The sequence below is a fragment of the Tasmannia lanceolata genome, unplaced genomic scaffold (assembly GCF_043159265.1).
Source record: "Tasmannia lanceolata isolate RefF3 unplaced genomic scaffold, GAP_Taslan_0.1 ptg000024l, whole genome shotgun sequence".
Classification (NCBI taxonomy): domain Eukaryota; kingdom Viridiplantae; phylum Streptophyta; class Magnoliopsida; order Canellales; family Winteraceae; genus Tasmannia; species Tasmannia lanceolata.
The window spans coordinates 8,612,384-8,631,013 of NW_027518701.1; the positions used below are offsets into that span (position 1 = coordinate 8,612,384).

At 40.4% G+C, this 18,630-nt stretch overlaps 2 protein-coding genes and 3 long non-coding RNA genes across 5 annotated transcripts; 2 read left to right on the plus strand and 3 right to left on the minus strand.

Moving 5' to 3' along the window:
- The first annotated feature begins 3,231 nt into the window (after window positions 1–3,231).
- LOC143856989 (uncharacterized) lies at window positions 3,232–7,778 on the plus strand. Its single transcript, XM_077367268.1, has 3 exons — window positions 3,232–4,480; window positions 4,790–4,934; window positions 7,652–7,778. The coding sequence occupies exons 1-3, from the start codon at window positions 3,232–3,234 to the stop codon at window positions 7,776–7,778; spliced, it is 1,521 nt and encodes a 506-aa protein (XP_077223383.1).
- A 3,272-nt stretch (window positions 7,779–11,050) lies between these two features.
- Window positions 11,051–12,868, minus strand: LOC143857253 (uncharacterized). The gene is made up of 3 exons (XR_013238558.1): window positions 12,422–12,868; window positions 12,205–12,298; window positions 11,051–11,385 (listed from the first exon to the last, which is right to left on the minus strand). It is a non-coding gene; the product is annotated as an uncharacterized LOC143857253 (long non-coding RNA).
- A 21-nt stretch (window positions 12,869–12,889) lies between these two features.
- LOC143857254 (uncharacterized) lies at window positions 12,890–13,216 on the minus strand. Its single transcript, XR_013238559.1, has 2 exons — window positions 13,024–13,216; window positions 12,890–12,932 (listed from the first exon to the last, which is right to left on the minus strand). It is a non-coding gene; the product is annotated as an uncharacterized LOC143857254 (long non-coding RNA).
- Window positions 13,217–13,239: 23 nt separating this feature from the next.
- On the minus strand, window positions 13,240–17,887 carry LOC143857255 (uncharacterized). The gene is made up of 2 exons (XM_077367670.1): window positions 17,051–17,887; window positions 13,240–13,418 (listed from the first exon to the last, which is right to left on the minus strand). The coding sequence occupies exons 1-2, from the start codon at window positions 17,523–17,525 to the stop codon at window positions 13,336–13,338; spliced, it is 558 nt and encodes a 185-aa protein (XP_077223785.1). The 5' UTR covers window positions 17,526–17,887; the 3' UTR covers window positions 13,240–13,335.
- On the plus strand, window positions 14,462–16,360 carry LOC143857256 (uncharacterized). Its single transcript, XR_013238560.1, has 2 exons — window positions 14,462–15,745; window positions 15,840–16,360. It is a non-coding gene; the product is annotated as an uncharacterized LOC143857256 (long non-coding RNA).
- Window positions 17,888–18,630: the final 743 nt, after the last annotated feature.

Consider the following 18,630-nt stretch of genomic DNA (forward strand, 5'->3'; position numbering starts at 1 on the left):
GATTGAGAAGAGCATAAAGATCCGAGCAGAGAGGGAGAGATTTCGGCTCTTTGTCTCCATCGATTTTGGCAAACCAATTCCGACCACCACTGCTACTACCAAACCCAGTTCATTTTTCTTCACAGCTCAGAGAAACAGAGAGAGGGAGGAAGGAAAATTGCAGAAGGGAGGAGTTCTTCATTTTTCTGGAAAAACTTGCAAAGAGAGAGGGTATCCATCTTCTCCGGTTGCTTAGCCGGAGCCCCGACGAATCCGACCCAACAGCCACCCTCTCCGGTTCCCTCCGATCATCTCCCTCAAACCCATATAATCTCTTCCATTTTTGGTCTTTATATAGCCCATTCATCATCACCAATCTCAGCCGATTGCACCACGGATTGCCGACGGTCATTCAGGAATCACTCAATACAGGTTACTCTCGGAGAGATACTATAAGTAGGAGCCGTGAGGGCTATACCCGCCTTCTAGTGCCACCGCACCATTAGTATCTCAACACCTGGACACCTTGTGTGTAAAACGGACATAGTTCGTATGCTGGGCGATAGTCACAGCATACAAGTAACTATGCACCCGGCCAGGTGGACCTCACGACATTAAATCTGGTCGCCATCTACAAAAGGATTCTCGTACAAGGATAATTTTGCAGGGAGAGGGATCTTCTTCTCATCTGTATCCTCTACCTCTTCTTCTTCAGCTCCTTCAGATTCGGTGTCTTCCTCCATCTCGGTCTCCGCGTGGGTTTCCGATCCAGAATCCGGTGGATTCTCACGGCTCGGTGGTCGGCACATCTTGCAGAGTGGAGGAGGATTCCGTGACAATTATGATCTCCGTCGGGGTGAGAGGTGTTGGGGGAGATCGCCCTAGATGGGCCAGTGGGGCGAATTTGATCCCTCTTGGGGTCCGGCGGTTCAACCCCGAAGCAGGCCTTTTGGGCGATTCTGTAGGAGGTTGGAAGAAGTTTGGCTCTGAGCCGGCAGTTGGGCAGAGAAATTGGCCTCACCGATCTGAAGAGGATGAGTGGCTACCCGTCCGAAGCAAGAAGGGAAGACGAATGGAGAGTGCCTTCCACAAAAGAAAGAATAGAGAACTGGGAGATTGGAGATGTTGCAGATGTGCTTTCAGGAATTTTCGAAGGAGGGTTAGATGTTGGAAGTGTCATAAAGTCTAGTCCAGTTCGGACTTCAATTTTCCAGGGCACCAAGAACAGTCAGCGGATCCGGTGGCGAGGAGGCGGCTTGTTCCTAAACCAACAGCGCCTCAAGCAGAGAATGTTAGAATGGAACCGTTGCTTCCTGCAACTTCGGAAGGTGTAGCTTTCAACCTTGAAGTAGTCCCCCTTAAGTCTATTAGTAATGCAGACTTAGGCTTATGGGGGAAGATGAAGGAAGGGTGGGATGGTGATCTGGATGCGCTGGAAGACTGGCTCTCTCGCAATAGCAGTCAAGAGACTGAAGCTGTGGTGTATAAAATTGCTCCTTTAGAAATCCAAATTTCCATCCCAGCGGGCGCTAATCGATCTCACTTAATTAGAGATTGGTGCTCTCCATCCCATTCTCCTCTGGAAGATCTACAGAAGTGGGATACAAAATTTCCTAAGGCGGGGAAGCCTTCCTGGTGGAAAATAGAAGGAGTTCCGCCTGAAGCATGGTGCGCCGATAATTTTCAGCGTATAGGGAGGAAAATAGGCCAGGTGGTGGAGGTAGATTTGTCGTGTTATGCGGGTTTCGGATATGAAGTGGGTAGGATGCTGATCATGTCTGAAGGACGCCCCGGAAGTGAACTATCTCTCCAAAGCTCTATCGATGGCACAATTCGTTGGATTCTAGCCTCCCGGGAAAGAGTTGACGACGACCCGAACTCTGCAAAAATCTCCTCTCCTTCTCCGGCAGGGCAGATGGTTTCCGAAGAAGAGTTGGGTCTTCCTTTAAATACTCGTACTGAAGGGGTAAGTGAAGCTGAAGTAGTTCACCATCCCATAACTGCAATCCATGATGTCTTCAATGCCATCAATGAAGCCTCAGCATTGCTGTCTGTGCCGGAGATAAATGCTGGGGTTGTCGGGTTGGTGGAGTCGGAGATTCCTTCACATTCAGCCTATTGTGCGCAGAAAGCGGCACCGGTTAGCAGCATCTCACCTGGCAAAAATGTTGAATTTCAAAAAGGGGGTCCCCCACATGCATACAGGTGGTCCAGTGTAGCTGGTCCTATTCAAGACTCATCAGCAACAGCTACTCCTTACTCTAAGGTCAACAGCTTTGAAGATATTATCTCAGCCTTATCCCCTCCGCACCACAGCGACTCTCCTCGAGTAGATGTAATCTACGTGCCCGATTCGAGTCCAATGGAATTTTCTGAAAGAGAAGTTGCTTCAGAGGACCTTTGGACTTCTCCACTGGTGAGCCCTGGGAACCAGGAGGAGAGCCTCCTCCACGACTCAAGCACAATGGGCGCTACTCGCACGTATTCTGAGACTGAGGAGGAGATCGGTGACAACCGGGTGTGGGGGTATAGTCTGCAACGTCACAAGAGTAGGTGTATCCTTATCTCTCGTGATGACCGTTTCTTCATTCAGTGTCGGGTGAGGCAAAGGAAGGTGATCATTGATTATAGTGGTTTGGGAGGTATGAAGCATTTATTCTCTGGTGAAGTTAGGGAGTGGTCCTTTCGCTCGCTCGTCAGGGTATCGCTTGGAAGTTTCTCCCATCTTTGTCCACTGAGATGGTGTAGCAAGGCGGATTTTCAGCTCCTGCCTTGTGCCTCAGAACTCTCTTATGTCCCTCCACGGAATGACTCGGGCTTGGTTTCTTCCCAACAGGTGCTTGAATTGATGGTGGATCATACCATGCACATTAGTTCTCATCTGGGTCTAATATTTCCGGGTCCCGTTGAGGAATATAGGTCTAGCATAAAGGCGGCAGAACTACGGGAGGTCGCTGGAGTGTCATCTCCAGTCTCCATATCCGAAGTAAACCTGAAACGCACGGAGCGCGAATTGGTGAGACTTCAATCGGATATCAATTATGATTCTGGATCGCATAGCAAAGGTCTCACATCCCAGAAAAAAGGAAGAAAGTCTGGTATCAGGGCGAGGAGGAATTCATCGGAATACAGTTGTTAATGAAGATTTTATCCTGGAATATAAACGGCTTGGGCTCTCGGGAGAAAAGAATTCAAATCAAAGCATTAGTTAAACATCGGCCCCCTGAGGTTGTTTGTCTTCAGGAAACAAAGATGGAGCAAATCCGTAACATAGATATGAGAAGCATGGGGTTCAATACTGACTGGAATTTTGCTTTCTTAGCATCCAAAGGAGCTTCAGGGGGCATCTTGGTGGCTTGGGATTCAGTCTTGTGGGACAGCACGGATGTTTGGCGTGGAGTTTTCTCTCTCTCCGTTGCTTTCCGAAAATGCAATGATAATTCAGTCTGGTTCTTCTCAGGCGTCTATGGTCCTTTGTCATCCTCTGAGAAGTGTCCTTTTTGGGAAGAATTAAATCAGACGCGACGCCTATGTTCCGCTCCTTGGTGTATCGGGAGGGATTTCAATGAAGTTCTAGGATCAAGAGATCGACTTGGGGGTCAGCGAGTCACTGCGGGCATGAGATCTTTCGCTGATTTCATCGCAATCAACGAGCTCGCAGATTTACCTTTGAGTGGCTCCTCTTTCACCTGGGCCAGAGGTTCGAACCGGAGTTGGCTTGACCGATTTCTTCTCTCGGGTGACTGGTTGGCAATTCTTTCTGAAGTCTATCAGCAGGCTTTACCCCATTCAGTTTCCGACCATTGCCCTCTCCTTTTGTCTCCTAAAATGGAGTTCTGGGGCCCGCCCCCCTTCAGATTTGAATTAGCTTGGCTGGAAAATCCCCAAATGGAGGCTCTCTTAGTCCGATGGTGGTCTGAAAGCGTCTTTGAAGGTCCAGGGGACGTAGTTATAGGCAAAAAATTACGCTTCATTAAGGGGAAATTAAAAGAGTGGGATAAGGAGCAGAAAGAAGTGGACCAAGGCAGGAAGAGGATTCTTGAGGACAGATTGATGGAGATAAATACATTGGCAGAGAGTGGTTTGGCCTCGGCGGAGGATTATGAGCAACAAGGAAGATTAATTCAAGAGCATAAAGAGTTGTTGATGCTTAAAGAAATCTCTTGGCGCCAAAGATCTCGAGTCAAGTGGTTGTTGGAGGGATATAAAAACACAGCCTTCTTCCATGCCATGGCTAGTGCTCGCAGAAGAAGGAACAGAATTGAATCCTTAGAAGTGGAGGGGGAGATTGTATCTGACAAGGAGCGAATTATTGAAGAAATTATTGAATTCTACAGATCTTTATACTCAGCTGATGGGATGTTATGCCCAATTCCTCAAGACATTTGTTTTGCTAGCTTAAGCCTGGAAGCCTCAGCCGGATTGGAAATCCCTTTCTCTGAGGTGGAAATCCGATCAGCACTATTTTCTCTGGCAAAAGATAAAGCCCCTGGACCCGATGGTTTTTGTTTGGCTTTCTTTCAAACTTGCTGGGAAACAGTAAAATCGGACATTCTTCGATTCTTCATAGAATTTTTTGAGGGAGCCATCCTTGACAAAGGGACAGGTGCAACTTTTCTCGTCCTCATTCCAAAAATTGAAGGAGCAACAAAAAGCTCGGATTTTCGCCCGATTAGCTTGGTGGGCAGCCTTTACAAAGTCCTCGCAAAGGTTCTGGTGGATCGTATCAAAGTGGTTCTTCCTTCAATTATATCGGTCTGTCAAAGTGCCTTTATAAGCAACCGGCAAATTCTTGATTGTTCTTTAACAGCCAATGAAGCCATTGACTATTATCGAAGGAAGGGGGAAGGTGGCATTCTATGCAAGCTTGACATGGAGAAGGCATATGACCGAGTAGATTGGGCAGCATTAGATTTTCTCATGGGTCGTATGGGCTTTGGGGGTCGGTGGAGAGGGTGGATCCGGAACTGCTTATCGTCCGCCTGGTTTTCTGTCCTCATCAACGGATCAGCAAAAGGATTCTTCAAATCTTCTAGAGGATTGCGGCAGGGCGATCCTCTCTCTCCTTTTCTTTTCCTGATTGTGGCCGAATCACTGTGCAGACTGCTGAAAAAAGAAAGTGAGTTGGGGCCATATCAAGGGTTCCTTATTGGCGAGAGTAAGGTGGAAGTATCGCTTCTTCAGTTTGCGGATGACACTCTTCTGTTCTGTTCTCCGGTCATATCCCAGATTCTTAACCTTAAAGCTATGCTTCGTTGTTATGAGATGGTTTCGGGTCAAAGATCTAATTTCGCAAAATCTCGGTTGTTCGCGATCAACGTTTCTGAGAGCGATGCATCCTTTTTCGCCGGAATTATGGGGTGTGGTTTAGATGTCTTTCCAGCAACCTATCTGGGTCTTCCTCTTGGTGTGGGTCGACCGAAACACAACCTATGGGCTCCTATTATTCAAAGGATTGAGCGACGTTGGGCCACCTGGAAGCGCCGGTTGGTTTCCAAAGGAGGTAGATTAGTGCTTATAAAGGCTGTTCTATCCAATATGCCGATATATTTTCTATCTCTTTTTCAATGTCCCGCCTCGGTTGCTAAACGCATCGAACAAATTCAGAGACGCTTCCTGTGGGGCGGATCAGGGTCTTCCAAGGGGGTCTCCCTGATTAAATGGAGTATGGTCTGCTTGCCTACTAAAAATGGAGGTTTGGGTATCAGGAGGGTTCAGAGTTTTAACCAGGCCCTTATGGGCAAGTGGCTGTGGAGATTTGGCGAAGAACAATCCTCTTTGTGGGTCCGGGTCATTGGAAGTAAGTATGGTTCAGATCATGGGCATTGGGACTCTGTTGATAATTTTAAACTCAAAGGTCTCACGGTTTGGAGGGACATCTTGAAGTTGAAGTCGTTATTTGCTCCTGGCGTCCGATTCAGAGTATATAGGGGGGATCGGATTCGGTTCTAGCAGGATCCTTGGTGTTCGGACGATCCTCTTCAAGTCATGTTTCCTGACTTATTCATCGTTTCATCTCAGAAAGAGGCCTGGGTATCGGAATGTTTTGCAAAGGAACATGGGAAGGTGGCTTGGTCTCCTAAGTTTCGCAGAGACTTCTTTGTTAGGGAGTTAAACTCTTACAGCGCCCTCCTCTCCTTATTGGATTCTTGCTTCATCAAGTCTTCGGGTGTAGATCGTCGGATTTGGATTTGGAATCCTTCGGGGATATTTTCAGTCAAATCTTTTTATAACCATCTGATCCCATCTTTAGTGGAGCATGTGTCCTCCTCGGTTTGGAGACAATCTTGCCCTCCGAGAGTTGCTTTCTTTGGGTGGTTGGTTAGCTGGGGCCGCATTCAAACTATGGATTTTTTGAGGAAACGAGGAATGTGGTTGGTAGATCACTGTCCTCTATGTTTATCCGCTGGGGAATCCATTGACCACCTTTTCATACACTGTAAGGTTGCTCGCCATATTTGGGGTCTTATTTTTTCTCGTTTCGGAATCAGTTGGGTCCCCTCCAACTCTATGGCTGAATTCATTCAGAGTTGGGCCTGGACTCCTTGGAAAAGGAAAGGCAGAACGCTGTGGAAGATGTGTCTCCTGGCCTCATGGTGGTTCTTGTGGAAAGAGAGGAATGCTCGTATCTTTGAAGGGAAGGCTAGATCTCCGTATTGGATTTATATTCAGTTGATAGCTGCGGTCATATCCTGGGCTCGAAGCCTTCCTCTGTTTCGTTTTGTTTCAGCTTTCGACCTCTGGGAAGGATGGTCAATCATATGCTTGGAATCGGCTACCAAAGTGAAAATCCTCCCCTCCTGGATTACTCCTCCTCCGGGGTCCCTGAAACTTAACTTTGACGGATCGTCTATCGGCAATCCAGGAATGGCAGGAGTAGGGGGGTTATGTAGAAACCACAAAGGGGAAGTCCTCTGGGCCTACTCGGGGCCTATCGGAGTGGCAGACTCAAACGAGGCAGAGGTCCGAGCCGTTCATAGCGGGCTTCTCTCGATGCCTCGTCTAGAGTGCGACAAAATTATCGTCGAAGGGGATTCCTTAAATGTTATTCGCTGGCTTTCGGGTAACGCTTCTCCCCCTTGGCGATTTTTGCCTCTCTTAGAGGAAATAGAGGACAGAGCTAAGGGCTCCTCAATAGTTTTTCGCCATGTCAGGAGATCAGCCAATGCGGAAGCAGACACCCTTGCCAAGAAAGGAGTCTTTCGGGCCGCGTTTGAGTGCTTTGACTATCTACCTCCTTGAATTATTGTACTGCTATCTTTGTATTATCTTTGTTCCTTCAGGACCACCTCGGTTCTGTTTTTATATATATATATATATATATATATATATATATATATATATATATATATATATATATTCTGTTGCCCTTTTCAAAAAAAAATATTTTTGTGAAGGTATGCTTTGTGAGAAATTTTCATTGCAATGTATTTGGTTTCCTACTTTCCTATTTGTATGTGTTTTCTCTTTTCCTCTTCTTTTTCTTTTTGGTATGTTGACTTCTTAGGTAGATGAGAGGAATGCACTGTTGTTCAGATTGGAGTGTGTATATGATAGGATTTTAAGTCATTAGTATTTAATGTTAGTATAATGGGGTGCGAAAATTACAAGACATATCTATTCATGAAAACAATTTGCAATTTTGGATTTTGTAATTTGCATTTATAACCAGATGTCAGTTTCAATGCACACCCATTACTGTTTCCAACTGCAATTCGGATGCCAATTTGGATTCACTTGCAAAATATGTAAGTGGAATTCTAATCGGATGCCAATTTGGATTCACAGTTGGGCTCTGATTGATTTGGATTTTGAGAACAGATTGTTAGTCAAAAACTGATTATTGGATTCTCAAAATATTTATCGACTTCTCAATTTATCTATTAACTTGCATCTTTTCTAATATTTCTCTTGCTTTAGTTAGAGATATTAGGTTATTTTAAATATTCCTAATATTTAGGAATTTCTCTTACCTAATTCATATTAAAGTAAATAAAGAGAAGTTATTCCCTTCATAATTCTGTGTGTGAAACATTTAGGAATTTATTGTGTGAAGTAGCTAAACATTTTTTGTGTGAAGTTATTCCCTGCCTAGAGAAGTAAATAAAGAGAAGTTATTCGATTTACATGTATATGTTATGTGTGTGGGCATGCCTATGGCATAACAAACATACCCAAAAAATCAAAGATGCCTTGATTAAATGTAAAGACCATAATATTTCCAATTAAAAACGCACTGCATGATGTATAGTCAGTTGTCATGTAGCCCACCACTTAAAGCCAATCGAAAGCAATGTTGTAGTCGCAACTTGCAAGAATGTGATGATCCTGCTGCAAAAAAGAAGTAAATAATAGTTAATATTGGCAAGTTACGGATCGAAAGAGTTTCTCCAAGAGGATTCTGGAATGAAAACCTAATATGCATACCTTTTAATGAGTTACGGGTATGTTGTTGAGGGTTGAGAGAGATACTAATAGAAAGCTTGTAGGCTTTTATCTTTTTAGAGGTATGAATAGATATCTATGAGAGAAACACATGAACGTTTAGTAAAACCAAGTGATAAGTCAGGAAATCACGAAAGGTAGTAGCTTGGATAAGCTTAGCTATTGCCAAAGTCATGGGAAAATCCACGCGTCTTTTCAAAAAAATGGAAATAAATCAGGATCCCTAGGTCTAATTAAGTTCATGGCTTAGACAATTTGTGTTGATGCAACTATTCTCCAGTTATTAATGCTGTTTGAAACTTTTGTTTTATTGATTTTGTCCCTTGGAAAAAAATTTATATTGAATACATCCGTGACAGAATATGGAGAGAATCCAGGTGCTCACTCATTTTCTTAAATAATTGAATTGAGATATATATTTTTTATTAAAATTATTTTCAAAATCTTATGCAATCTTTATTGATTGATTTCTTCTGTTATTTCTTTGATTTCATTGCCAAAGATCCAAGGGATCACTAAAGTAATGTTAAGAATAACAACCCCCACTAAAGGCGCGTTTGGATTGCGAATAACAACCCCCACTAAAGGCGCGTTTGGATTGCGGGAATTGGAAATAGGAATCGGTATTTCATTCTTTTTGACTGATTCTAGTGTTTGGCTGAGGATTGGTGGCGTAAAAGGAAATGTGAGGTGGAATATTTGTGGGAAATAAGATGGAGATGGATACGCCAAAATAGGTGGGATTCGTTCATTCCACCGTCTCTCTCTTTCTCTCTCACCTAAAAGCTCTCCCTAAAATCTCTCCCACCTAAAATCTCTCACCAATAGAATATTTTTCTCTTAAAAGGGAAAGCTTTCAACAGATTTCACACATATCTGTTCCTAAACCATCTCTATTCTCCCTCATTTAAGGACACATTTACACGACAGAAAGACTTCTCATTTTTTCCTTTTCTTTTTTTCTTGGGTCAAGATTTTCCGTTTGATTTTCATGTTCTTACCCAAACACTAGAATCAGGTATTACATTCCGTTTACGGAGAGAATCAGAATAAAATTGGAATGGCATGTGGATTCCATTTCTTGATTCCTACAATCCAAACGCACCCTAAGGGTTTGTGTTCAAAGATGGAAGAGAGTATTGGTTTTGAGAATAGAGTTTTTATATGCTGTAAGCCCGAATAGTCAAGTAGTTTTCAAATTGGACTGAACGGCCCACATCATAGGTTGATCCAAATCGTCCATTTGTTGGGCCACAACGTAGATTAATTGTGCCTGAAAAAATCTATTCCATGGAATGATCCCAACCCTCTGATCTATGGCTGTTTCTTTTGTTTTTATGACTGCCCTAATTTTCTTTTCTCATCACACCACTATTTACAGGTTGGATGGTTTAGATTACCTGATCATTGCACCATTTTTGGATTATAGCCAATCAATGATTTAGATTCTCATACTAAGCCCATGTTTGTTTTGGATTTTGAAAACTGATTGTGAGTGTCACTCCCTCTTTTTTCTTCGTATATAAAAAAAATCTCAAAATGATTCTATTTATTCTCCTTTTAAACCGGTGATAAATTACAATAGGCAAAAAAATCAGCTATATTTCTATTTATTCTCCTAGATATTCTTATTTCCGGCAACACTCTCTAATATTCCTCACCTATAAACGTATGACTTCCTTTTGATTTGCTGTTTTTGAAAACAATTGCCATATTCCATAGAACTCTTCTTTTTTCAGTCGTACATACAAAAAAAAATTCAAAATGATTCTATTTATTCTCCTTTTATACAGCTGATAAGCTAGAACTAAATTACGCTTAGGCCAATCAAATTTGGCAAACGTGCTTTTAGTAGGGAAAGATGGAAAACCTTCAAAGAGTTGCATTACACACACTTCTAAACGACCGAGCTCGCCCTATAATTAATGGCCTGTCCTCTTTGGAAAGGTTTTTCTTTCCCCGATTTAGAGGATAATATCTTGAATTGAAGGTCCATCTTAAGTAAAAATTGAATAGGGTTGGTTCGAGTTATATTTTTTCATGTAAAAAATGTAGGCAATCTTAGAAATTTTTTTACATTCCAAACATTTCCTGATAATTCCTGCAATCCAAACAGAGCCTAAATTACACCCATCACAATAAAAGATGCACCCAGATACAGTATCATCATAATGGGTTGGTTCAAGATATAATTTTGAACACAAAAATCAAAATTACAATGTAAAGTCGACGCATCTCAAGGAATCTTTATTGGTCCAATATTAGAACAGAGAACTGTCATGAGATATTTGAACTAGTTTTATGTTTTCAAGAAAGGAATTTACTTTAACAGTTCCAATGTTCTCATGTATTGAGATCCATTATCGGTTCACGTCTCTCAAACTTGTCTAAGGCATTCCATGCACTTTATCTTATATCAAAAATCAGTTGATTAAGAGTAGTTTTGTCTGCTAGTGTACCCCACTGCCTACACCAACCTCCTTAGGCACACATATTGCATTTTATCAATAACATAACTTAAAAATTCATGGGGATCTTCTTCTCTCCCTTGACCAACATTAATTCTAATGCTTTGAATTTGTGAGAGTTCCTTGGGAGACTTACCTACCTTTGCCTTCAAAACAAGACTCTTACCTCAAGTGAAACACCTCTTTCTTTGAATTGCTTTAGTACGGAGTTTTAAAGAACAAATTTTCATGACAGTAAAGTATTCACAAGTTAAAGAGACTTTGAACCTAAAGAACAACCACTGTTGTTGCATTTGTTGGTGATGCAAATACAATGTTACATAGGGCATCGACTACCTAGACTTTTTATAGAAAAGTTAAGTTGACTTAAGTGGAATGAGAAAAGGAGAAAGTGATACGGCATCTGTGAAGCATAAAGGGGGATCTCACATTGTCAAAAGATTGTGGTATCTGCTCCATCTACAAAACTCAGTGAGAACCCACTGCTCATTACCTGTAATTTGACTTACAAACATGAGTTTTAAATATAGACCAAATATTTAGTCACCCATGTTTATTGTAATTGCACTTCATTGGATTCATCCATCAATAATTTAAATAGATCAATTTGCATTCAGAATACCATAAGTTTTCATGACAACCTTCATAGATAATAGCATGCATGGCCAATGCAATGAATGATATAAAATGGTAAGCTCCACCTGATGTGAACTGAAAACTAAATAAGCTATCATTGCACAGAGGAGATCAGAGCTGCTGGGGATACAATCACACACTCACTTGAAGATCACCCATGGATGATCAAAACTAGCCCACAATCAAGAGGCAGCCTCTATTATATGGTGAACTACTTTCATATTGAAGATGAGAAGTAATAGATCTTTACTTCTAGAATTATCACACTCAGGAAATAAAGGTTTGCTGAGATTAAGACTAGAAATTAAGAATTCTAGCCAAAACGGAGAGTTATAAGTAATTCCTACAAATATTCCCAAGAACTGAGACCACGACTCCTTTTCAAAGTGAGGAAAGTTCTTTGTGAGTTTTGAGAATTTAGATCTCTACTTCTTTTAGTAGGAATTCAAAACACCAAGAGTTATCAAATGAAATGGGACTCATAAGTGGAAACAGAGAAACATCACTTACCGTAGGAATAAATTTTTAAGTGAACCTGAAATTGATATCTTAGATCTAGAATTAACAAAAAATCTATGTGGGTTATCTTCTCGTCTGATAGATATAAGTTATATAAATTTTCAGGAGAAGTTTAGTGATCCGATCAGAAGGAATTTGATCAAGAAATGAAGCTTACTCGGGGCGGTCACACAAGTAGGGCAGCAAAGTGCACTTGCTGTTATAGGAATTCCATCTCTTGCTAAAAGACCTTATTTCATGGCAGTTTAATACTACATCATAGAAGAAAACAACATTAGAATCATACAGAGGAAGAAACAAAGTAATGAACCTTAGAAGAATTCACAACTGAATAGAATTCATTCAAAGAAAAAAATGTAAATCCAGGAACTCACCCTAGGACTGGACACCCAAAATTTTGTTTCATCTCCAAAACTCCCAAAGTGTTGCTTTCTCTTCTCTATTTATAGAGAATGGTGAAGACTCTAGAAGAAGCGAGCTCTTTGACAGCTGGAATAGCTGATGTGTAACAAGTTGGGGTCAACCAACTCCACTTGGCAATGACCAACTGTTTTGGGCAGTTACAAGCCCAACCAACCACTTGCACTTGCACATGCCATTTTCTCCTCACACTCACAATTCCTCACAAGCTCATACACACTAACACCCCTACCATTACACCTACTTACAAGTTTAACACACGCTCGAATGAAGAAAAGAAACAACTATACTTAGCCTAAAAGAAGCTCCTACCCCAAGGCTAAAACATGAGGCGTAAAATAGTTGGCCCATCCTATCATGGGTTTGAGTGGAGATGGTTGGACCCACCTTATCAAAACTGGTAAAAGATGACCAACCAGAGGTCGTGTAAATGCCAGGTATTGGAGGGCATCATTGGCATAACAACTGTAGGCAGTTCCAAACTGTCATTTTAAAGAAATCACACTAAAGTAATGAGTTTATTGGAGGGAAAAGAAAAGTTTGACATATCACTCACCAACTTTACCTTTTTTTTTTGCTACCCATTCCTCAAACATCGGAGTGGTTGGGCATTCTTCAAAAGAGGGCCAAAACCTGCTACTAATCTGTGTTAGAAACTCTTCTTTACCAATTCCATTTGGAAGTTTCCTCTTCTTTATCACTTGGTTCTCATCATCAATGTCAATGATTTCATGTACGAGAACCTTTAAGGCGAAATTTAAGTCCTGGCTAAGTGTCCTCTTTAGTGCCGACTTAATACTAAGACCAAATTGCACCTTGCATGGAGTACCCACAATGAGCTGATTCTTTCTCGAGAAATGCCTCTACTCTAACATAAATCTCTCCTCACTGCCTCATCCCCTCTCATTATTTTTCTCCCTTCACCTTCTGCTATCTCCATGTGACTAAGCCCTGCCACAGAAATAAAAAAGAGTTGGTTTGTATTGACATAGCCAAATATGATATATCTAAAGCAATGGGACCGGCCCCAAACAGGGCATACACTTCCAAGATGACCTCTTTCATATCAACGGGCATCTAGATGCTTCATGTTCAAGATGATCTCTAACACTTGATTAATTTACTACATTGATCCTTGGATGCACCGTTTGAAATAATTTTGTTGTCAAGGACAACAGCAACCCTGAATTTTATTTCAGGACGTCTGAGATGCTCATCGTCAATTTTGAAATTGTTGATCTAGATGCAATAAAAACAAGTTATGTGCATCCAAGAAGACTCAACTACTATATAAGAATTGACCTGCCAATATTCTGTTTTTTTTTTTTTTTCAAAAAACAAGATATGAGATTAATACATGAACTACATAAGGACATTTGCTTCAAAACTAACAACAAAGGACAATAGTAACAAAATAAATAAGCTCACATTCCAACTCATACAAGAATACAAAAGAAGCAAAATCATTAACTTTATCAGAGTTTAGAATACAAAAGAAGCAAAACTATTAACTTCATTAGAGTTTCTCATACCTTGGCTTCAGGGGACAAATCTTCTCTGTGGCTTTATTTTTTATTCAGGATTCAACTGCTACATCATCAGCATCACCACGTTCTTGTCATGCTATCATTATCTTAGATAAAAAAATCAGTTGAATCAAAGTAATTTCTTCTGCTGGTGTACTCACTGCCCTCAACACCACCCTCCTTTGAGGCGCACACATTAAAGTTTATCCATAGCAAACCTTAAAATTTTATGGGCATCTTCTTCCTTCCCATGACCAAGATTATTTCTAATGCATTGAATTTGTGAGAATATCCTGACCAGGGATTGAGGGGACTTCCCTTCCTTTGCCATCAAAACAAGACTCTCTAAGTCACAAGTGAAACACTGCTCTTTTTTTGGATATGTTTTGGTATGGAAGAACAAAATTTCATGACAAAATAGCATTAAAAAAAAACAGATTTTGAACCTGATGAACAATCACTGTTGATACATTTCTTGCTGTAGCCAATACAATGTCACAGGGCATCGACTACCTATACATATTACATAAAATTTAGTGGGCTTAAATCGTATAATAAAAGGAAAAAATATAGTATTATGGCATCGGTGAAGTATAAAGGGGGATCTCACATTGCCAAAAGATAGAAATATCTGTTCCATATACAGAACTCAGTGACCAACCACTGCTCCTTAGTACCTCTACTTTGACTGACATGTTTATTATAATTGCACTTAAGTGGATTCATCCATAAATACTTTAATTAGTTCAATTTGCATTCAGCATAACAGCCACAGGTTTTCATGACAACCTTCATCGATACTATCATTCCTGGACCATGCTATGAATGGTGTAAAATGGTGGGCCCAGCCTATGCATGGGTTTGGGTGGGGATAGTTGCCGGTGGGACCCACCCTATTAAAACATGTAGAAGATAAGCAACTATAGATAAATCTATTTTTTAGGGGTGGAGATTGGCATAATAGCTGTAGGCAGTGCCAAACTATTTTTCTTTGTTTAAAGAAATCGCATTAAAGCAATGAGATTACATGGAGGGAAAATAAAAATTAGACATATCATTGAGTTCTTGATGTGAGCCAGCTGATGAGAAAAGTAAGATTCAATTTGAACTACAGGAGAGATTAGACTGTAAGGGAAATTCTAGTTTAATTGTAGAATACAGACATAGAGGTTTGAAATTCTTGCAAAAAATGATTGTCATTAGATGGTGAGAGCCTATGGAAGGCAAATGCTTTAATAGGTTGAGTGGTCTCCCTGCTCTAAACTAAGGATAGATCAACGAAATTTTAGATCATACATAAATGCAAGAGGATCTCGTATCTCTGACAATAGACAGGGCATAGAACTGCTTAAAGAAAGATCTTGATGATTTTAGACTTTTACAGAACATTTAAGACAAAAAACTGAATGGCAATTGCTAGAAATAGGAGAAGCAGACAGATCTAAAGAAAAGCTCCAGTAAAGATAGGAAATTCAATGAATATAACAATTATCAATAGGGCTGTTTAAGTTATGCAAATATAACAATTGTCAACTGGGCTGTTTAAGTTAGGAAATTCAATGAATATAACAATTATCACTGACTAGCTTATTCAGGACTTGAAGGATATTGATATAGTTTTCCATACTGGGGATTTAAGTTATGCAAATGGATACATCTCACAGTGGGATCAGTTTACATTACAAATTGAGCCCATTGCTTCGGATGTGCCATATATGGTTGCAAGGTTGATCATTCGTACTCCGACTAAATGTAAGTTATGGGATTTAGTAGTACTCCTGTAGGTATTTTCATTCCATATTTTTTTATTGCAGTTCTAATCATAAGTGTGATTGGCCTGTTTCAGGATCTTTCTATGGGATTATGGATTCAGGTGAAGAGTGTGGTGTGATGGATGAGACCATTTTTCATGTTACTGCAGATAACTGGGCCAAATTCTAGTGTGGAAACATGAAAAATCAACTCACTAAGCTTGGCATATGGCATTCTCTTTTCTGTTTAAGATATTAAGAGCAAGGTTGCCAATGGCCATGACAGCCCAATGGATCCATTGGATCGGGCCTAGAGACTCTGATCTGAACAGGATTTACTCCAATACAACTGATCTGGATTCAAAACTAGGGTCGGATGAAAGGTAACAGGACAGGAATTATTTCATGGACAGTAATAATCCTATTTGTCCCAAAGGAATTGAAACACCTAAAACCACCCTCATCTTCCTATAGTTTCTCTTTTGTTTTTGGGTACCTAATGGTATTTCTTCTTTCATATTCTTGTGGCAAAAAAAATTAAAGCCACCAGACATTAAATTACTATAGGCAAAGTTAGAGCACCATCCGAGAGTTAAACTATACACAATTTTAACTACTGCAAATAGTTGCATTATACACACTTCTAAATAGTTGGGGAAAAGTTAGAACAGTTGCAAATAGTTGCATTATACAAACTTCTAAATAAAGCTTAGCCCCATCACCCATCACAACACAAGATGCACCCTATAAATTTCGTAGTTCATCAGAGGGCATCAAAAGTCTAGCGCAAGAACAAGTTAAACTGAAGTTCTCATCTAATATCAGAACAGATAAGTGTATTGATAGAGCACATAACATCTTAAACTGAAGATTATAACTAATATCAGAACAGAGAATTGGCATGAGAGAGCACAAGAATAAGTTAAACTAAAGCTTTTGTCTAATATCAGAACAATGTATCGTAATGAGAGAGTTTTTCATTCACAATTTACAAGATAAATATGGTACTACAGAAAAAATTTAAACTATAACTTGCAAAATTGTTGGAACTCTTCTTGTTTCCTTATTTTGAGATATCAGAACAGTGTATGGTAATGAGAGAGTTTTCAATTCACAATTTACAGAATAAACATGGTATTACATAAAAAATTTACACTGTAACTTGCAAAATTGTTGGAACTCTTTTTGTTTCCTTATTTTGATATTTCTCTGACGAGCTGACTTTATAAGCTCTATGCTTTTCCCTGAAGGTGGTAGTTAACAGTCACATTACCTGAAGGTGTAAAATCAAAATCAGTGCTATCACCTGAAGGTGTAAAACCAAAGAACCAATCATCCATTGACACCATGCCCTCTGGAGTCTCAGTCCCTAAAATTGTGCTTGAGCAACTTGACGAAGAGTTCCCACTATTCAGCCAATACTCCTCAAAATTCGTGTCATCATCTAAAGGTGTAAAACCAAAGAAACAGTCACCTGTTGACACCAAGCCCTCCGGGATACCAACCCCTAAATATGTGTTTGGGTAATTTGATAAGGAGTTTCCATTATTCAGCCAAAAGTCAGATGTCACCTGTTTAGGAATACCCATCTCAAAATAAGAAGGATGTGCGTTGTAAATGCACTCACCCAATGCTATATGATCAGATAGAGGAAGGAGAATGGGAGATGCAATGCAATCTTCGTCAACTACATGCCCATCTTCCTTTTCCTTTCTACTCAACAAGCTCTCTTTACTAGATTTAAGTATCTCAGATCTCTTTTTCACCATCTCAATCTTCATACTTAGTAAACCCGCCAGTTCTTTAAGAGAGTCTTGTGAAAAGTTGTCCAAACAGTCATCCCATGAAGGATAGAGCTCAATTCGCTTCCGATCAAGCTTTTGATGTAGATTCTTGATCTTTTTCTTGCACAAGCTCGCAATATCTTCACTATTCTTCACACTTTCTTCCTTGTCCTTGTATCGTTTATATATGCGATCGACCTCTGATCGGTTGGCGGGCCAAGTTTCAATCTGATCTCCATCTGACTGACGGACACCATGACTGCATCTATATCGCAGAGAGTTGCGAGCTCAAAGATCTTCTTCTTCATCCCTTTAACTCTCTTCGAAAATACATTTTTTCTACGTCTTTTGCACTTGATTGGTTTCATTCTTTTTCTTCTTCTCATATCCGCGAATGAAGGAAGGATTGTTAGATATTTTCAAATTGTTTTGGGTAAAGACAAAATATTTGAAAGTGTTTTATCAATATAAAAAGAAGTTAAAACAAATTTTCAGATAGGGCCGGTCGACTAGGGGTTCCCGGGCGACCACGGATTGGAATATGAAAATATAAATAATTTCCAGAAAGGTATGGTCGGTTGACCGCGGTAGGCCCGGGAGATATACCCCCACCATGAGTTCATAAGATTTTCAACCCTGATCCTTTTCAAAAAAAAGATTTTCAAGCCTGATGAGAAATTTATTTTCATTTTGAAAATGGTGGGGGATTGTTAGAGATTTTGCAAAATGATGTAGAGAAAATTAAAAGAATTTTCTTAAGTTTTATTAAATTAGAAAAATAATTTTCAGACAGGGGTATCCCAGACGACCGTGGATTGGTACCTGGAAGTATGAACAATTTCCAGTAAGGTCTGGGCGGGCGACCGCAGGACCGCGGGAAGCCCGGTTGATCGCGGTTCTTTGGATTGTAAAAATTAAAATGGACGGAAGCATGCCTGCGGGCGACCGCGATAGCCCGGTCGACCGTAGATGTTCGAAAAACTATTCGTTGGGAAGAACTGAACATGGCTTTTCACTTCCAATTTCAAACTTTTCTTCATGTCTTTTGGTTCCCAACAGTCATGGATGTTTTTCCAACACAAGAGACACCTTGTGGATGATC

Coding starts and splice junctions, on each gene's coding strand:
- LOC143856989 (XM_077367268.1), top strand. CDS start 3,232: ATGGAGCAAATCCGTAACATAGATATGAGAAGCATGGGGTTCAATACT. Junction 4,481..4,789: donor TAAAGCCCCTGGACCCGATG/GTTTTTGTTTGG, acceptor GTTCTTTAACAG/CCAATGAAGCCATTGACTAT. Junction 4,935..7,651: donor TTTGGGGGTCGGTGGAGAGG/GTGGATCCGGAA, acceptor ATTTATAACCAG/ATGTCAGTTTCAATGCACAC.
- LOC143857255 (XM_077367670.1), bottom strand. CDS start 17,525: ATGAAGATTGAGATGGTGAAAAAGAGATCTGAGATACTTAAATCTAGT. Junction 13,419..17,050: donor CTTTGGTTTTACACCTTCAG/GTGATAGCACTG, acceptor TTTCTGTGGCAG/GGCTTAGTCACATGGAGATA.